At 43.4% G+C, this 17,395-nt stretch overlaps 1 protein-coding gene across 1 annotated transcript in view; it reads right to left on the bottom strand.

The window, feature by feature from the left end:
• Positions 1–4,236: 4,236 nt before the first annotated feature.
• Positions 4,237–17,395, bottom strand: part of myh14 (myosin, heavy chain 14, non-muscle) — a 56,769-nt gene continuing 43,610 nt past the window's right edge. The window contains exons 35-44 of the mRNA XM_062992483.1: positions 16,657–16,869; positions 16,174–16,386; positions 15,198–15,359; positions 14,462–14,590; positions 14,270–14,358; positions 12,705–12,828; positions 12,374–12,582; positions 10,280–10,388; positions 9,509–9,681; positions 4,237–6,286 (exon numbers count right to left, since the gene is read on the bottom strand). Coding sequence (XP_062848553.1) covers positions 6,097–6,286; positions 9,509–9,681; positions 10,280–10,388; positions 12,374–12,582; positions 12,705–12,828; positions 14,270–14,358; positions 14,462–14,590; positions 15,198–15,359; positions 16,174–16,386; positions 16,657–16,869 — 1,611 coding nt within the window. The 3' untranslated portion in view covers positions 4,237–6,096. The remainder of the gene's footprint in view (positions 6,287–9,508; positions 9,682–10,279; positions 10,389–12,373; positions 12,583–12,704; positions 12,829–14,269; positions 14,359–14,461; positions 14,591–15,197; positions 15,360–16,173; positions 16,387–16,656; positions 16,870–17,395) is intronic.

Raw genomic sequence — 17,395 nt, 5'->3', positions numbered from 1 at the left:
GGTGGTGGTGTGTTAGTGTGTGTTGTGCTGGTATGAGTGGATTAGACACAGCAGCGCTGGAGTAGTGAGGTTTAAACACCTCACTGTCACTGCTGGACTGAGAATAGTCCACCAACCAAAAATATCCAGCCAACAGCACCCCATGGGCAGCGTCCTGTAACCACTGATGAACGTCTAGAAGATGACCAACTCAAACAGCAGCAATAGATGAGCGATCGTCTCTGACTTTACATCTGCAAGGTGGACCAACCAGGTAGGAGTGTCTAATAGAGTGGACAGTGAGTGGACAGGGTATTTAAAAACTCCAGCAGTGCTGCTGTGTCTGATCCACTCATACCAGCACAACACACACTAACACACCACCACCATGTCAGTGTCACTGCAGTGCTGAGAATCATCCACCACTCAAATAATACCTGAACTGTGGGGGTCCTGACCATTGAAGAACAGGGTGAAAGCAGGCTAAAAGGGTATGTAGAGAAACAGATAGACTACAGTCAGTAATTGTAGAACTACAAAGTGCTTCTATATGGCAAGTGGAGCTGATAAAATTGACAGTGAGTGTAGAAACAAGCAGGTGGTTTTAATGTTATGGCATCTTTAAATAAGTTTAAAACAGCATGTCCATATTAAAAAAAAAAACTTACTGTAAAGGAAAAAAAAAGCATTTTAGCACACGGCTATTTCATGCTAATATTTTTTGTCAGTGAAAATCCTCTCCCACAATACTGATGAGAGCTTATAATGAAAAATACCAGCGAAACATGATTGCAGGTTTGGGTCCTGAAAGATAAGTACAGCTGGTAAACATACAGCAGCTACCTGTAGTTCACCTGCGTTTACAGCACCAGTGCATCTAAAAAACTGTTATTGCACAAAGAAACAGCATTAGCAAAAACACAAAGCAAGAAGGAGGTCAAAGGTGCCATCCATAGTACAGCTAAATTCCCACAAACATATAAGTCATAAATTAAAGGTGCAAGATTGTGGTAGGTTGTTTGGTCCTAGTCCTAAATCTAAATCTGGTACCTTGTTACTGATCGGTGACCAAACAAAAGTAGAATTCAGTAGATTTTACATCTAAAGTCTGCAAACCTGTAACAGCGACAGGTTTTAAAGATATGAACGTTTCTAAAATGGAATTTAAAACAGATTAAACGTTACAAAAACAGCAGCTTCTCTAATCGAGGTGTATAAAAGAGAACCAGCGCAAAGAGACGATGCTCTTAGTCCGGTGAGAACGATGATCACACCTCGCTGAGCGGTGGTTAACAGCCTTAGGTCTGTGCACGTTAGAGTGTGGCCCACCTTTTTAGAACTTTTTAGGTCAGTGGTATTTAAATTTTGGGCATGAGCCCCCCTTGTAAATGTGGGTGATCTTGATCTTTAAATATGTTAAAAATAACTTCTAACAAGAGGAAAGCTGTGACTCAAACTGTCCTTCCAGTTTTTACCAACGTAATAATAGACAGTTTGTGTGTTTTGTTTCTTCATAACTATTAATATGAACAGTACGTTTATTTTATTTAGGAAAGGTACATGGTCAGTGATATGGATACTCATTAACAGCTTTATATGCCACTCTCAGGCTGCATTTCATTTTAACACCGCTGCTCTGTTGTCGGCTTGGAGGTGGTCGCACTGACCTAAAGACAAAATGACAAAAGGGGGATTCTTGTAAGGAGTGACCGGAACGGACAAGATTAGGAACGAGTTCATTCGAGGGAGAGGTTGAGATGGTTTGGGCATGTGCAGAAGAGGGATGAGAGTTCTATAGGGAGAAGGGTGCTGAGGATGGAGCCACCACACCAATCGTCCTGGTGCTGGACAGAAGTACCACCCTGTAATGTTTAATTAGTATTTTCTGAAGGGTTCACTGCATTTTGGGGAAATTAATACATACAGTGGGGCCAAAAAGTATTTAGTCGGCCACTGATTGTGCAAGTTCTCCTACTTAGAAAGATGAGAGAGGTCTGTAATTTTCATCATAGGTACACTTCAACTATGAGAGACAAAATGAGAAAAAAAATCCAGGAAATCACATTGTAGGATTTTTAAAGAATTTATTTGTAAATTATGGTGGAAAATAAGTATTTGGTCAATAACAAACAAGCAAGATTTCTGGCTCTCACAGACCTGTAACTTATTCTTTAAGAAGCTCTTCTGTCCTCCACTCGTTACCTTTATTAATGGCACCTGTTTGACCTCGTTATCTGTATAAAAGACACCTGTCCACAGCCTCAAACAGTCAGACTCCAAACTCAACCATGGCCAAGACCAAAGAGCTGTCGAAGGACACCAGGAAGAAAATTGTAGACCTGCACCAGACTAGGAAAAGTGAATCTACAATAGGCAAGCAGGTTGGTGTGAATAAATCAACTGTGGGAGCAATTGTAAGAAAATGGAAGACATACAAGACCATTGATAATCTCCCTTGGGGTAAAGATCTCATCCCGTGGGGTCAAAATGATCATGAGAACGGTGAGCAAAAATCCCAGAACTACACGGAGGGACCTGATGAATGACCTGCAGAGAGCTGGGACCAAAGTAACAAAGGGACCATCAGTAACACACTACGCCGAGAGGGACTCAAATCCTGCAGTGCCAGGCGTGTCCCCCTGCTTAAGCCAGTACATGTCCAGGCCCATCTGAAGCTTGCCAGAGAGCATATGGATGATCCAGAAGAGGATTGGGAGAATATCATGTGGTCAGATGAAACCAAAATGGAACTTTTTGGTAAAAACTCATTTCGTCGTGTTTGGAGGAAGAAGAAAAACCCAAGAACACCATACCTACTGTGAAGCATGGGGGTGGAAACATCATGCTTTGGGGCTGTTTTTCTGCAAAGGGGACAGGACGACTGATCCGTGTTAAGGGAAGAATGAACGGGGCCATGTATCATGAGATTTTAAGCCAAAACCTCCTTCCATCAGTGAGAGCATTGAAGATGGAACGTGGCTGGGTCTTCCAGCATGACAATGATCCCAAACACACCGCTCGGGCAACGATGGAGTGGCTCCGTTAAAAGCATTTCAAGGTCCTGGAGTGGCCTAGCCAGTCTCCAGACCTCAACCCCATAGAAAATTTGTGGAGGGAGTTGAAAGTCCGTGTTGCCCAGCGACAGCCCCAAAACATCACTGCTCTAGAGGAGATCTGCATGGAGGAATGGGCCAAAATACCAGCTACAGTGTGTGCAAACCTGGTGAAGACTTACAGGAAACGTTTCACCTCTGTCATTGCCAACAAAGGTTATGTTACAAAGTATTGAGTTAAACTTTTGTTATTGACCAAATACTTATTTTCCACCATAATTTACAAATAAATTCTTTAAAAATCCTACAATGTGATTTCCTGGATTTTTTTTCTCATTTTGTCTCTCATAGTTGAAGTGTAGCTATGATGAAAATTACAGACCTCTCTCATCTTTCTAAGTAGGAGAACTTGTACAATCAGTGGCTGACTACATACTTTTTGGCCCCACTGTAACTAATGTGAGCATCCAAATACAAACCATTACAGACTTTCTAGAGATGGATGTGATGGAAAATTTTGAACATAAAGATACATACTGAGCCAAACCGCTGACCGAACAGACGTGAGTGCTGTTTGGCACGTGCGAAGCGAAGAGTCTCTGCCATACTTAACCCTTTATATGACGGCTATGAGAAGCCACATACCAAGGAGATGGAGACGCCACCAGAAGATTACAGCAAATAAGGTTGTTTGGTATGGCGGCTCCATCCTCAGCACCCTTCTCCAGACAGAACTCTCGTTCCTCTCCTGCACATGCCCAAATCATCTCAATCTCTCCCTTGAATGAACTACTTCCTAATCATTAATCATAATTGGAGGAGAATAACTTAATATTACATTTAAACTTTATAAATTGGAAGTGATGTGACGAAGAATGATTAAAAATCCAAATCTACATGACTTCATGACTCATGATTAAATTTACTTCTGAATTAATAGCTGACCTTTGCTTTAAAGGGTCAAGTGTGTAAGCTTCTTATCATGTAACAAGATGCTGAATTGTTATCCAAAAGCACTAAATGTTGTTTATGAAATCAATCATTTATTTGTTTCAGGGGTTTTCCCCAGTTAATAATGTCAACTGTACAATAACAGTGATAAACTCAGCCCACGATGAATGTGATTACTGACCAATGTGATTATTCACTGATTACAGTGATTTGCATGAACGTGTTTATTTTTTTTTCTTATGTGTTCGATTATCTTCGATGCATTTTTTTTGTTTAAATCTTATTTTTTTAAACTAAAAAAACTGTCCTACCTTCTTATTTTTCTTTCTTTTATACAGAAAATGTAAAAGCTAGCATGCCTGGCTCATATTTGTAGCTATTTCACAGTAGATTCACATATTTTTTTCTCTCACACTTTTATTTGACTTGCAGGTGCAATCTGTGCAGAAATACGTATGTAGAGTCGTTTCATATTAACTCACCCTGCGTTCACACCGGCAAAGCGACTGTGTATCATACATTTTCAATTAGAGTTGGTGATTTTAGACAACGGGAAGCAGCACAAACTTGGCGAAGTGGGCGAAATAACAAATAGGAATTCAGCAACAAACAAAACATATATTTCCGTCATAGGCTCCTTTATTGGTTCCTAAATAATAGTTCCTACTAGAGATGGAAGAGAAGCACACTGTCGTGGTGTCTCATTTCCGCAAATAGACAGTGCCATGCTTCCTCTCTACTGGTGCTGACCCCTGCCCCTGATTGAGGAGAGCGAACTGACACACGTCCCCTACGACACATGTGCAGTAGCCGACTGCATTTTTTCACCTGCACGAGTCGAGTTCACATGCCATAAGCCTTGTGTACGGAGAGCCACACTCTGATTGGCATTATTCTTTGACTCTGTGCAGACGCCATCAATCAGCCAGCAGAGATCGTAATTGCACCAGTTATGAGGTACAGCCAAACGTTGTTCATATAGCCGCCCAGCCCAGCCGGTTGGCAGAACTGAGATTCGATACGATGTATTCGAAATCCCAGCTCTGGTGTGCTTGTGTGTTTTACCGCTGCACCACCTGAGCGGCGATTTTCAAAGACAGGAGGCAGCACGAACGTTGGCGAGGCACAGTGGGCGGAACTGGCGATGTGCTGATTCCAAAGGGATCTAAGCAATGAGCGATACACGCCCACCGTATGCTTTTTTATTGGTTCCTATATAATAATTTCTACTAGAGATGAAAGAGAAACACATTGTTGTGGTGTCTCATATCCGGAAAATAGGCGGCAGCGATTGCAAATAACAATAGCAGTTTCTTTTCATAGTGATGGACTATGCAGGGATGAAATTCATAGCAAGCAATGTCCATTAGGATTTTTATTTTAAAACAGATCTGATTTGTGCAAAAAGGACTGGCAACCAAAGGTCACCTTTAGAAACACCAACAGGCGATGATGACTCGGCCGGTGTGAACGCAAGCTTCCAATTCCTTCAGTTTGAAAAGTAACACATGTTTAAAATGTTTAAAATTCCCAATACAACCAATATAAAACTAATTTGTGTGTGTGAGAGAGAAAGCCAGAAAGTAAAACTGCAGCAGAATCATTCATGCAAGCCCAGCCAATGAGAATTAGTGCCATTGTTTGCCTTTAAAATGTGTAGTGATCATCAATCATTTTGTGATTGCCTTAATAAGCATGTAGATTGCCCTTAAATACATGGCTTATGGTCTAGCAAAAGAGCGCTTAGGTTTGATTTAGCCGTCATAACACGATCGCACAAGTCATTAAAGGCCTATGAATCAAGAGACAGACACATGAAGCCTGATATACACTGCACTGTGACTTTTCTGATATACTATCGATGCGATTTTCCTCCAAACGCAGAAAAAGCAGCCTGTTTTACACTCAAATAAGTTACATTTAGTCCTTAAACATTATTCAGTAGTACTAGTACTAGTATTATCTCCTCTCCGTGAGCTCATGTGCATCTTTATTAGCTATTCCAGTCTTTGTTGCAGAGGTATTGTACTCAGTACAGCCTGCGCTGTGCCCATTTATAGATCCGTTCCGTTCGTCTGTCCTTCCACCGCTTGCCCACCACTCTCCACTCCGCTTACTCAGTATCTGTGAGGCTGTAGGGAGGAGGAGGGCCCTGGGCACTATCAGGGGGTACAGGGGTTCCTGGAAGGCCACTGGAGGGCGTAGGTGAGGTGGGGAGATCTTCTACATCAGAGTTCTCCTGAGAGAGGTCATCCACCAGAGCTCTTCGGCTCCCGCGCACCGACAGAGGGAGTGGAGCGCGTCTAAAAGAGAGAAAGAGAGAGGAAATTAAGATTCAGGATGAATGCTGCTCGGGTGGCGCAGCAGCCTAACACGGCAATCTGAAAATGCTTGAGTTCTCATTCCAGCTGTGCTATCGACGGGCCAGTACTTACACAGACACATGATTAGCTTTGTGTCTGAAGGGGGAGGGATAGTGGTCAAAGCAGGGTTCCTTATCGCTGCTGCAGTGGCTCTGCATTCGATACTGTGCTCTGTAAGTGGTGGCAGGTGATAAGAAACGATCACATTGAACGTGTGCTGAATGGGCATGTGACAACGGTGGCTCTGCTCGATTACAAGAGAGAAAAGGTCCAACTAGACCTGACTGCGTTGCATGAAAAAATTGGCTAAATAAAAGATTTAAGACACCGAATGAAAAAGAAAATGAATTTGCACCCAAACCCTGTTATGTAATCTAAACTGCGTCTATTATATTATTTTGATTTTGACAAATTGTAATACATTTCAAGCCTCTAAAACTAAAACATCTATCCCATACAGACAAAAAGTGCTAAAACTACTATCATTGTGGGCGTTTGGTTAGCACACTTGCCCAATGCCGCTGGGATCCAGTGTTTGAATCCACAGTAATGCGATCGGCCGGTCAGGCATCTATGTCGGGGTTTGGAGGATGGCTGACGGTCCTGTCTGGAGTGTATTACTATGTTGCGTCCAATGATTTCGGCTGAGACAAGACCGGACAAGGATAAAGCAGTGGTGAAACATGAAAATAAAATAAAATAAAAAATGATATATGGGCACCCAGGTGGCGCAGCGGGATATTCCGCTAGCACACCAGCGCCGAGATTCTGAACTCCTTGGTTCGAAACTTGGTGTTGCCACCGGTCGGCTGGGTGCCATCTAGCGGGCATAATTGGCAGTGCCTGCAGGGAGGGATGAACTAAATATGTGGGCGGGGTCTTTAAACGCTGTGAAAGGACCCTGATTGGTGGATAGAGGCGCCTGTGCAGAGTGCATGGGTGGAAAAGGGTTCTGTTAAGGGCTGTGCGGGGGTCGGAGGAGGCGTGAGCAAATTGGGGATCCCCCAGCAGCGGAAGACAAATTGACTACGCTACATTGGGAGAAAATAGGAGAAAAACGCATAATATATATATAATATATAATATATATATATATATATATATATATATATATATATATATAATATACATAAATGATATATAAGATGTAATTAAATGATATATTAAATGTTATAAGTATTATTACTTATAATAATAATAATAATAAGAAGAAGAAGAAGAAGAATTTCAAAGCACTTATAAGTTTCTCTGAATAAAAGTGCCAGCTAAATAATAATAATAATAATAATAATCATAATAATAATAATAATGCTGATACCTAACCGATCCATAAACACCACAGGTTTTCCAGTTAACATGACTGCTTACTTTTCCCCATAGTCTGGGATGTGATACTGTCATTTCTCATACACTTAATATACTGGTTAGATTGTGGGTGGAAAACAGGGGTTAAAAACCAAGTGCTATGAAAGTGGGAATCCAACAGGTGAAAAATCAGGAGTTTAAATCGTAGTAAATAGCGTCTGTATTCAGTAACGATTGAGAACACAGAAGCAGAGGGAGCTAGGACGGAAAGAGCAAGAATGTCACCTTTAATCCAAAAAGCACTAGAGAGGACAGGGCTGAAAAGCACAAACCCAGATTATACGCCCAAACAGACACACATATGCAGTTTAAACCTACTTGTCGCCTGTGGGTCGTTCTGTGCTGCTGAGTGGGTGAAGGATACAGATACACACACGAACACACACATGCAAACATGTTAGTTATGGAACAACAGAAAAATAAACGCACAATAAAGCAAGCAAATGAATGAACGTACAACGGAAACTCTCAACCTTTTTTAGTCACGGTTCGCCTATTTTACACATAAATTACAAATAAAAATGCTGATATTTATAATGAAATAAAATTTGATCATAATTTTGAACAGAAATAATAATAAAACCTAAAAATTATTGTACTATAGGAAAGTAAAAGGTCAGTAATAAAAGAAAAGTTTTGGCATCAATTTTGGCTTCCAAATGTATATTACTATTATATTTCATTTGCACAAGGTGTGGTCAGAGGCCCAGTGAAGAGGTCACTGTCCATACAAACCCAGGGCAGATGGAATCCTTTTAGTTGTCATATATGCGTATACACGTATATGGTACAATAAAATGCGAGCGGCATGGTGGCTCGGTGGGTAGCACTGTCCCCTTACAGCAAAAAGGTCCTGGGTTTGATTCCTAGGTGGGGCGGTCTGGGTCCTTTCTGTGTGGTGTGCATGTTCTCATCATGTCTGTGTGGGTTTCCTCTGGGAGCTCCGGTTTCCTCCCACAGTCCAAAGACATGCCAGTGAGTTGAATTGGAGATACAAAATTGTCCACGATTGTGTTTCCTATTAATGACTAGAACTGATGAATCTTGTGTAACCAGTTACTACCAAAGTGTGTAAAACATGATGTTAAAATCTTAGTAAAATAGATAAATAATTTTCTGCATATCCTAAGTACTTTAGAAGTCGGGGTCAGAGTGCAGGGTCAGCTGTCGTACGGCGCCCCTGGAGCCATGAGGATTAAATGCCTTGCTTAGATTTACATTTACATTTTCGGCTTTTAGCAGACTTACAGTTGTGACAGTATATAATCCAAGCAATTGAGCGTTAAGGGCCTTGCTCAAGGGCCCAGCAGTGCCAAGCTGGCAGTAGTGAGGCCTGAACCGGCAACCTTTTGATTACTGGACCAGTACCTTAACCACTAGGCTACAACTGTCCCTTAAACCACACACTATTGCTTATATATCAAAATATGCTGTACATTTTTTTACTAATTTTAAATTTTCTCAGTATGTGTACTGACCAATGACACACTTGTCTTTTGGTCCTGTACCTGCACTTTTAGGTCCAAAACTGTGCCTTGTATTTATTGTACTGCATTTTATCTGCACTGTGTTTATTGTATTGTTTACTCAAGCCTATTGAATCTCGACTTCTCCTCACTGTAAGATCGGTGACCACTAGGGGGCGCTTTGGCCTTGTGGTTAACAGAGTCTGACATAACTAAATTAAAATAAGCAATGAGTTAAAGCTATAACAAATCAGTTAAAGCTAAAACAATGTCTCATACACACTCACACTATCTCACATGTTGGCCCACAGAGCCAGAACTGCGGTGTTACCTGAGCTGCGAGCGCAGAGTGTTGAGTTCCCGAGACATGCTCGCCATGCTGTCCCCCATTTCCTCCATTTCTCGCTGTAGTTTCCTGCGCTGAGCGTTGGTGCGAGAGTTCTCCTCCTCCACCTCCTCCAGCTGCCTCTTCAGCTGCCGCAGACGGCCAATGGACTTGTCCAGCTATCCAGACACAACACAACTAAACATAATACTGGCTGATATGCATCTCTATAGCTAAATATGGCTTTGTTAATGGTTTAAATATCTGTAACGGGTGGGTTGTGTGGAGTAGTATTTGTAAATCTGATGTTATATGCTTGGGCGACATGGTGGCTAAGTGGGTAGCACCGTCGCCTCACAGCAAGAAGGTCCTGGGTTCGATCCCCAGGTGGGGCTGTCTGGGTCCTTTCTGTGTGGAGTTTGCATGTTCTCCCTGTGTCTGCGTGGGTTTCCTCCGGGAGCTCCGGTTTCTTCCCACAGTTCAAAAACATGCAGTCAGGTTAATTGGAGACACTGAATTGCCCTATAAGTGAATATGTGTGTCTGCCCTGTGATGGACTGGTGTCCCGTCCAGGGTGTTACTGTGTGCCTTGCGCCCACTGAAAAGCTGGGATAGGTTCCAGCACCCCCCCACGACCCTAACTGGATAAGAAAATGAATGAATGAATGAATGAATGTTATATGCTTGTAAAAGATATAAACATCTTTTAAAACATCATTAGTGCAGCATGTTTGGCTTGGATTGAGAGAAAGGGACAGATTTGAATGAGAAGCGTACCTGATCTCTGTACTGGTCTGCATGCCTCCGTTCATCCTCTACCTGCAACACCACTTCCTTCAGTTTCTTCTCTGTTTTCCTTACAAGCTTGGTGGCCAGTGTACGCTCCCTGAGAGACAGTAAATGATGATGCTCAGAGAAGTGCTAGATCAGCGATTATGGTACAGGACTAGGCCGCACCACTGCCAAGCAAGGGCATACATTTCGTTTCAGTGTTGAGGGGGAAATAAACAGTAACATTTCTAGAGATAAATTCCATAGGAGGATGAAGAGGGTGCTCCCAAATGTACTGCTGTTTTAAAGGTTTTAAATAGGTAACAAAGTAAATGTTCAAAAAGTACTACCAAGAATGACCTGTAGATGGCACACTTTAGTCATCTATTAAAACGCTATAGTTATTTTTACCATAATTGGAGGGTGACTTTCTGTTTTGCCACCCACCAAGTTACCACTGTTGGGCCCCTAAGCAAGGCCCTTAACTCTCAATTGCTCAAATTGTATTCAGTTATATCTGTAAGTCGCTTTAAATTAAAAAACTGTAAATGTAAACGCTCAGTGCAATTCCACACCTCACCACCAGAGGTCAGCACCACTAGCTGAATTAGAATACAGAACCCGTCACTGTATTTGTAGTCACATTGATCCTACGTGCTTACAGAAAGCCTAGTCAGGGTTGCGGTGGGTGCAGTGTAACCCATAAATGTAAAGAATACAATAATATTCCCTGGAGGGAGAGCTAATACTTTTCAAAGCACCAAACACTTACACAGAGGGGCAGTTTATATTTTTAGATGATAGATGAAACACCTTTATTGTTCATTTACACACATATGAACGTACAGTACGGCACCCCTGGACTCGAGCGGGTTAAGGCCTCAGCATACTTCATGCAGAGACGACGTTCGCCTGGCTTTGGCGACCTATGTGACGTAATTGGGAAAAAAGCGAACATCCACGGACGTCGCGCAGAGGCTTCGCTCGCCTTGTCGCACACATGGAAGCTGGGCGAACTGTGTGGATGGCGTCATTCCGCGACAACACCTGTGATTGGTCGGTAAAAAAGAGGCGTGCCATGAAAACAAACATGGATTTTGAGGAGCGTCTCAACTGTGATCATCGGCTGCGTCCGAAATCGCTACTTTCATACTGAACAGTACGCAGTAGCGGGTAGTGTGTCCGAATACGTAGTCTTCATTAAACAGTACGCGAAAAGTGCCTGGATAGTCTACTGCTTGGGCAGCATTTTTTGTGTATGCAAACCCAGCACACTTGCGTACTGCAAGAGCTTCTGTACCGGCCGAGCAGTGCGCACTGCCTCTAATTTAGTACGTACTGTTTAAGTATGCGATTTTGGACGCAGCCATCGTTTTTCGGTAGTCATGGAACTTAACATCATAAATGTCACAGTGTCACCTGCAGCTGTGGAGCAGATGCGACAGGCAAAACAAAACCGCTGGAAGTATGCCAGCTTGTAAGCTCGTGAAGGCGTGTTCGGCTTCGTGCGATGCTCGCGAACTTAGTTTCGCAGGACATATGCTGAGGCCTTTAGCCCAACAGTGGCTGTATGGCAGAGCCAGAATTCGAACCCACAACAAAGCAAAAATCTAAGCAAAACGAGGCTATGACTGTCCCAAATCTTTTGGAAGATTACATTTACAGTTTCAGCATTTAGCAGACACTTTTATCCAAAGCGACTTACAATAATGTGACAGTATACTGTCTAAGCAACTGAAGGTTAAGGGCCTTTCTCAAGGGCCCAACAGTGGCAACCTGGCAGTGGTGGGGCTTGAACCAGTACCTAGTCCAGTACCTTAACCACTAGGCTACAAGATTAGAGTGAATCAGAGGAGAACATTCAAATCTCCTCATTAAAAGGGACCAGTGTTGGCATCCTGACGTGTTTAAAATACAGTCCAAGCAGCTACCATGAAGGCAGAGAGAGAATTATGTACTCTGTTCATTATTGAATTCACTGAGATCTAAATAAAAATCAAAAGTTTTCAACCAAATTTGAATCTTTATTTTGAATAACGAGGATAAACACTGTCAGTGGCATGATCATCAGACAGTTTCTCACCCCCCGTGAATACTCACTGTCTCTCCTGTTCCAGCTGCTCCTCCATGTTTTCGATCTTGGCCTCCAGGGCGGCAACACTCATGCGATGTTTGCCTCGTACCGCCGCCTCCAGCTCCGTCAGCCTGGACTTCAGCTCTTTATTCTGCCTCTCCAGACTCTCACGTGCCCCTTCGTTCTTCTGGACCAGAGTCCGCTCCCCGGTCAGCTGCACTGTCAGAGTCTCCACCTGACACACAGACACACAAGAACACAGACAGACGTTTATTATTAAAGAAACGCTCATCAAAACCACAGCTGACTGAATATGATTTATTTTTAAGCTTTAAAAAACAGGTGGATGGTCGGTACCTGCAGTGTGGTCTTCCTGTGTCTCTCAGTCATGAGCTCAGCATTGTTCTGCTCCTCCTCCAGTTCCTCCTCCAGCTGGCTGACCCTGGCCTCAAGCCGGCGTTTTTCATCGCACAGCGCCGCCCTGCAGGAGGTGAGAGGTGTTACGTACAAACGAACAGGGATCCACATTGAAGATCGCTGTATGAAGCTGTATGTACAGTCAGATGATGCTTTTAGATCAGGGGTGTCAAACTCATTTTCACAGAGAGCCACATCAGCATTATAGTTGCGCTAAAAGGGCCGACTGTAACTGTAACTACTCCTTAACATGTTGTTAAATAACCTGAGACACCACATCACACACCATCCTAATCCACTAATGTGTTTGGTGTCAAAATGCTGACGTACTGTATATTGTACTCATTTACCACAGACACGGCCTCATAACACAAAATACATCCCGGTTTTTCTCCCTGAAGCACAAATGTACTCACTTTCCCATCTTTCATTAAAGTGCCGTCCTTCTGTATCAATTTTCCTTTTCTTGGACATTTTGGGATTATTTGTAGATATTTCTCAACTCCACTTGTTGGTAAACCGCCATGGTGATGTGGAAACACTGCAATCTAGTGGTGGGATGTGGGATTCAGTCACTTTGCGGGTCACAAAATCAACATGCATTGTGGGAGATGCAGTTTATGTACGATTTTATAATGTACACTTTAAAGCAGCATAGACTTTTAAGACAATCACACGCCTTTTAAGCTCTCCTTGAGTTTGAGACGTGTTTTAGACGTTTGTAAAGGTGCCTTGTGTGAGGGGACGGCAAGGTAGATCAGAAAGTCTCTCTTCAAACCAGAAGTGTCCAAAATCTTCTTCCACCTCTGCAGCGATGATGCTTTTATCCAAAGTGACTTACAATTGTGACTGATACGATGGAAGCAGGCGCACAGGTGGTGAAGCGGCCTTGTACATTAGCCACAACCATGGGGTTTGGCCAGGTGTCTACACAGACATGACTGGCTATGTCTTTGGTTCGGGCAAGTGTGTGAAGATGGGGGCAAAAGGTGAAGCCCTGAGATAGATCGGCACCCTTCCCAGCTTATTCCTACCTTACGTCCAGTGTTTCCCAGTAAAACCAGACCCCCACCTTGGCTTCAAATCCAATGGCAGATGCTAACTGAAGCTTGCTAAAATAAATTAGTATTACTGGTGTGCCTATGTTATAAAGAAAGCACCTTAATAATCGTTAAACAACCCATTAGTGTAAATAACTACACAATATAAGTGCAATTTTGTCTGGCAGCTCTTAAGTCTGTATCCTAGGTTTTTAATTTTTTAAAGGTATTTAACTTAGTTGTCTTTTCCTTTCTGTTTTTTACCACCCATCTCTTGTATTGCTTTAACAAGTTAATTTCCCCAAGAGGATTAATAAACTCTCATCTGATCTTATCTTAATGTGTCCTAATACACCAAAACATGCAGTTATATTCCTACTGCCTTTACTAACCTCCCACTAATTGATGAACAGCTAAATCTATGCATTATTTAAACACACTGTATGTACATCCCACAGTACTCACTTTACGCTGGTGGCATTGAGAACCTCTTCAGCCAGCTCGTCGCGCTCCTGCTGAGCCTGCCTCTTTATCCTTTCAGACACGGCCAGCTCCTGAAAGAGCGCAACACAACAACATGCTCATAAACACAAACCTGCTCCTTATATTCCCCCATGTGGCCTGAAATCTAAGTCCTATGAAACGCTAATAAAACACCTCAGTCAGTTGCAGAAGTTCTGCCTCCAGGGTCTGCAGTCGCTTCTCGCTGTCCTTCGACTGGACGATAATTTCGTCTCGAGCTGTCTTGGTCTCGTCCAGCTCCCGCAGCACGTCCTTCATCTGACCCTGAGCACACAAGCAGCAAAATTAGTCTGCTTACAAATCTACAATAAATATTTAGTCCATCTATTTCCTCGGCTGCTCCTGTTAGGGGTCGCCGGCGGATCGTGACCCGCATTATAGATTTGGCACAGTATTTACGCCGGATGCCCTTCCTGACACAACACTCCCTATTTATCCGGGCTTAGGAAGGCACTACAATGCACTGGTTTATGCGTCCTAGCGGCCAGGTACCAATAGGACAATTCAGTGTCTCCAATTAACCTAACTGCATGTTTTTGGACTGTGGGAGGAAACTGGAGCACCCGGAGAAAACCCACGCAGACGCGGGGAGAACATGCAAACTCTGCACAGAAAGAACCCGGACCTCCCCGCCTGGGGATCGAACCCAGGACCTTCTTGCTGTGAGGCGACAGTGCTACCCACCGAGCCACCGTGCCACCCACAATAAATATTTAGTAACATACACTATATGGCCAAAAGTATATGGACACATGTACATGTACATACCAAAAATATGTTAAATGAATTAGAACAAGTTTTAGGTTCTGTGTATAAAAAATATAACCATACCAGTACTTTATTTACAGGCTATTTATTTTCGTTTTGTTACCTGGAGTCGCTTCAGCTGCCGGAGCGCCTCCTCCCTGCCGCGAGTAGCCGCCTCCACCTGAGCCTCCGCCTCCTGCAGCTCCGCCTCCATCTGCTTCTTGATGGTCAGTGCTTGAGCTCTCTGACTCTTCTCTTCCTCTAACAGAGTTTCCAGTTCACGCACCTAGAAAAAGATGCATAAACGGCACATAAACATTTAACTTCTGGATACAAAACCCTGCAGGTGCATTATTTACTTTGTCTTCTGTGAGAGAAAAATGCTCATTTACACTAGAAATATTAATATGTAATCAATTACTAGTTACATTCATGACATGACAGGTAGTTACTAGTTACACAAGATTCATCAGTTCAAGATTAATTTCTAACACTGTCATGAACTCCAGTTCAGCTCACTGCACGTCTTTGTACTGTAGGAGAAAACCGGAGCTCCCGGAGGAAACCCACACAGACACTGGGAGAACATGCAAACTCCACACAGAAAGGACCCGGACCGCTCCACCTGAGAATCGAACCCAGGACCTTCTTGCTGTGAGGCATCAGTGTCATATTTCAATATTCCAAGAACACTGCTACAATGGAGTGTTACTAGAACTGGTGTACGTGATAAGAATTGTGTCAATTACATTGTATGACCTCCAAAACCCAGTTCTAGCTGGTTTAAACCAGGTCTCGTTCTAGCTAGGAAATTGAATATTCCACTGTTCTACAAGGTCACTGATGGGAGCATAAAGGATGATTATTTTCTTTCTTTCTTATCACACTTTCTGAGTTTCTATGTGAGACTTTGTCAGAGGTATTTCATTAAGGGTTTTTTTCCACCACACTTTCCAACTAAAAGCAGGTTTAGTTGCCTGATGGGGACTGATTTCTGTCTAAGAGGAGTTCAAGCATCTCAAAAATCTGATCAGAAAAGTCACCGGTATTTATAACCCGGCTCCTTAACTCCTACATTTTAGAGCAGAAGGGCAGAGCACCTGTTTGTTGAGAGCTCGTCTCTTCTCTTCTCCCTTTTCCTCTTTGCTGCTGATCTCTCGTTCAAACTGAGCTCTCAGCGCCTGCAGCGTGACCTCCAGGCGAAGGCGTGAGTTCTCTGCCTCCGTCAGTTCCTCCTCCAGCTCCTGAGTCTGCTCCCTCAGAGACTGGGCCTCCACCTCCAGAGCGTGTCGAGAACGCTCCAGCTCGTGGACCTGACACACACACCCACACACACAAACACACTCAGATCAGAGACAGTACTGAACACAACGGGTATTTTTATTTAGACAGTCTGACAAATACTGATTTTAGTGCATATCATCAGCGTAAATTAAGTAATAGAGTACTACAACAGGTACCTTTAAAAATTATGGATGCTTACTACACTGTGCAGTGATAATGATCCCGTTAATGGCTTGTTATACCTGTCACAATTGTTTATCATTCATAATTCTATTGATCTAACAAAAGGTGAGACGTACATTCTTGCCCACATCATCCTGGGCATTCACAAGTTGCTCCATGTCGAGTCGAAGCTGCTTATTGGCCCTCTCGAGCTCATCCCGCTGCTCAGACGCTTCCTGTAACGCTCGAGACAGAGCGAGGAAGCGAGTCTCTTTCTCCCGGCTCTCAGCTTCTGCTCGGTCTCGCTCTTCTGCCAGCCGAGCGCTCACGGCCTTCTCCTCCGCCAGACACTGAGGAGCCAAATTAATGTTAGATATGCAGAAAAAAGCAAGTGAATGACTGCTGCTGTTTATGTCATTCATCCGTGCATCCGTCCATCCATCCGTTCGTCTGTCCATCCATCCATCCAACCAACACGCCCATCCATCCATCCATCAAACCATAAACCTCATCCATCCATCCATCCACCCATCCATCCACCCAGCCATCCATCCAATCAACACGCCCACCCATCCATCCATCCAACCAACCAACACGTCCATCCATCCATCCATCCATCCATCCATCCATCCATACAACCAACATGCCCGTCTGTTCATTCATCCATCCATCCATCCAACCAACCAAAAACCTCATCCATCCATCCATTCATCCAACCATCCATCCATCAAACCATAAACCTCATCCATCCATCTGTCCAACCAACCAACACGCCCACCCATCCATCCATCCATTCATCCACCCATCCATCCAATCAACACGCCCACCCATCCATACAACCAATACGCCCGTCCGTTCATTCATCCATCCATCCAT

Source organism: Trichomycterus rosablanca, chromosome 3 (genome assembly GCF_030014385.1).
Source record: "Trichomycterus rosablanca isolate fTriRos1 chromosome 3, fTriRos1.hap1, whole genome shotgun sequence".
NCBI lineage: Eukaryota > Metazoa > Chordata > Actinopteri > Siluriformes > Trichomycteridae > Trichomycterus > Trichomycterus rosablanca.
The sequence above is the reverse complement of the archived record's forward strand: the minus strand, read 5'-3'. Positions and strand labels throughout refer to the sequence as shown.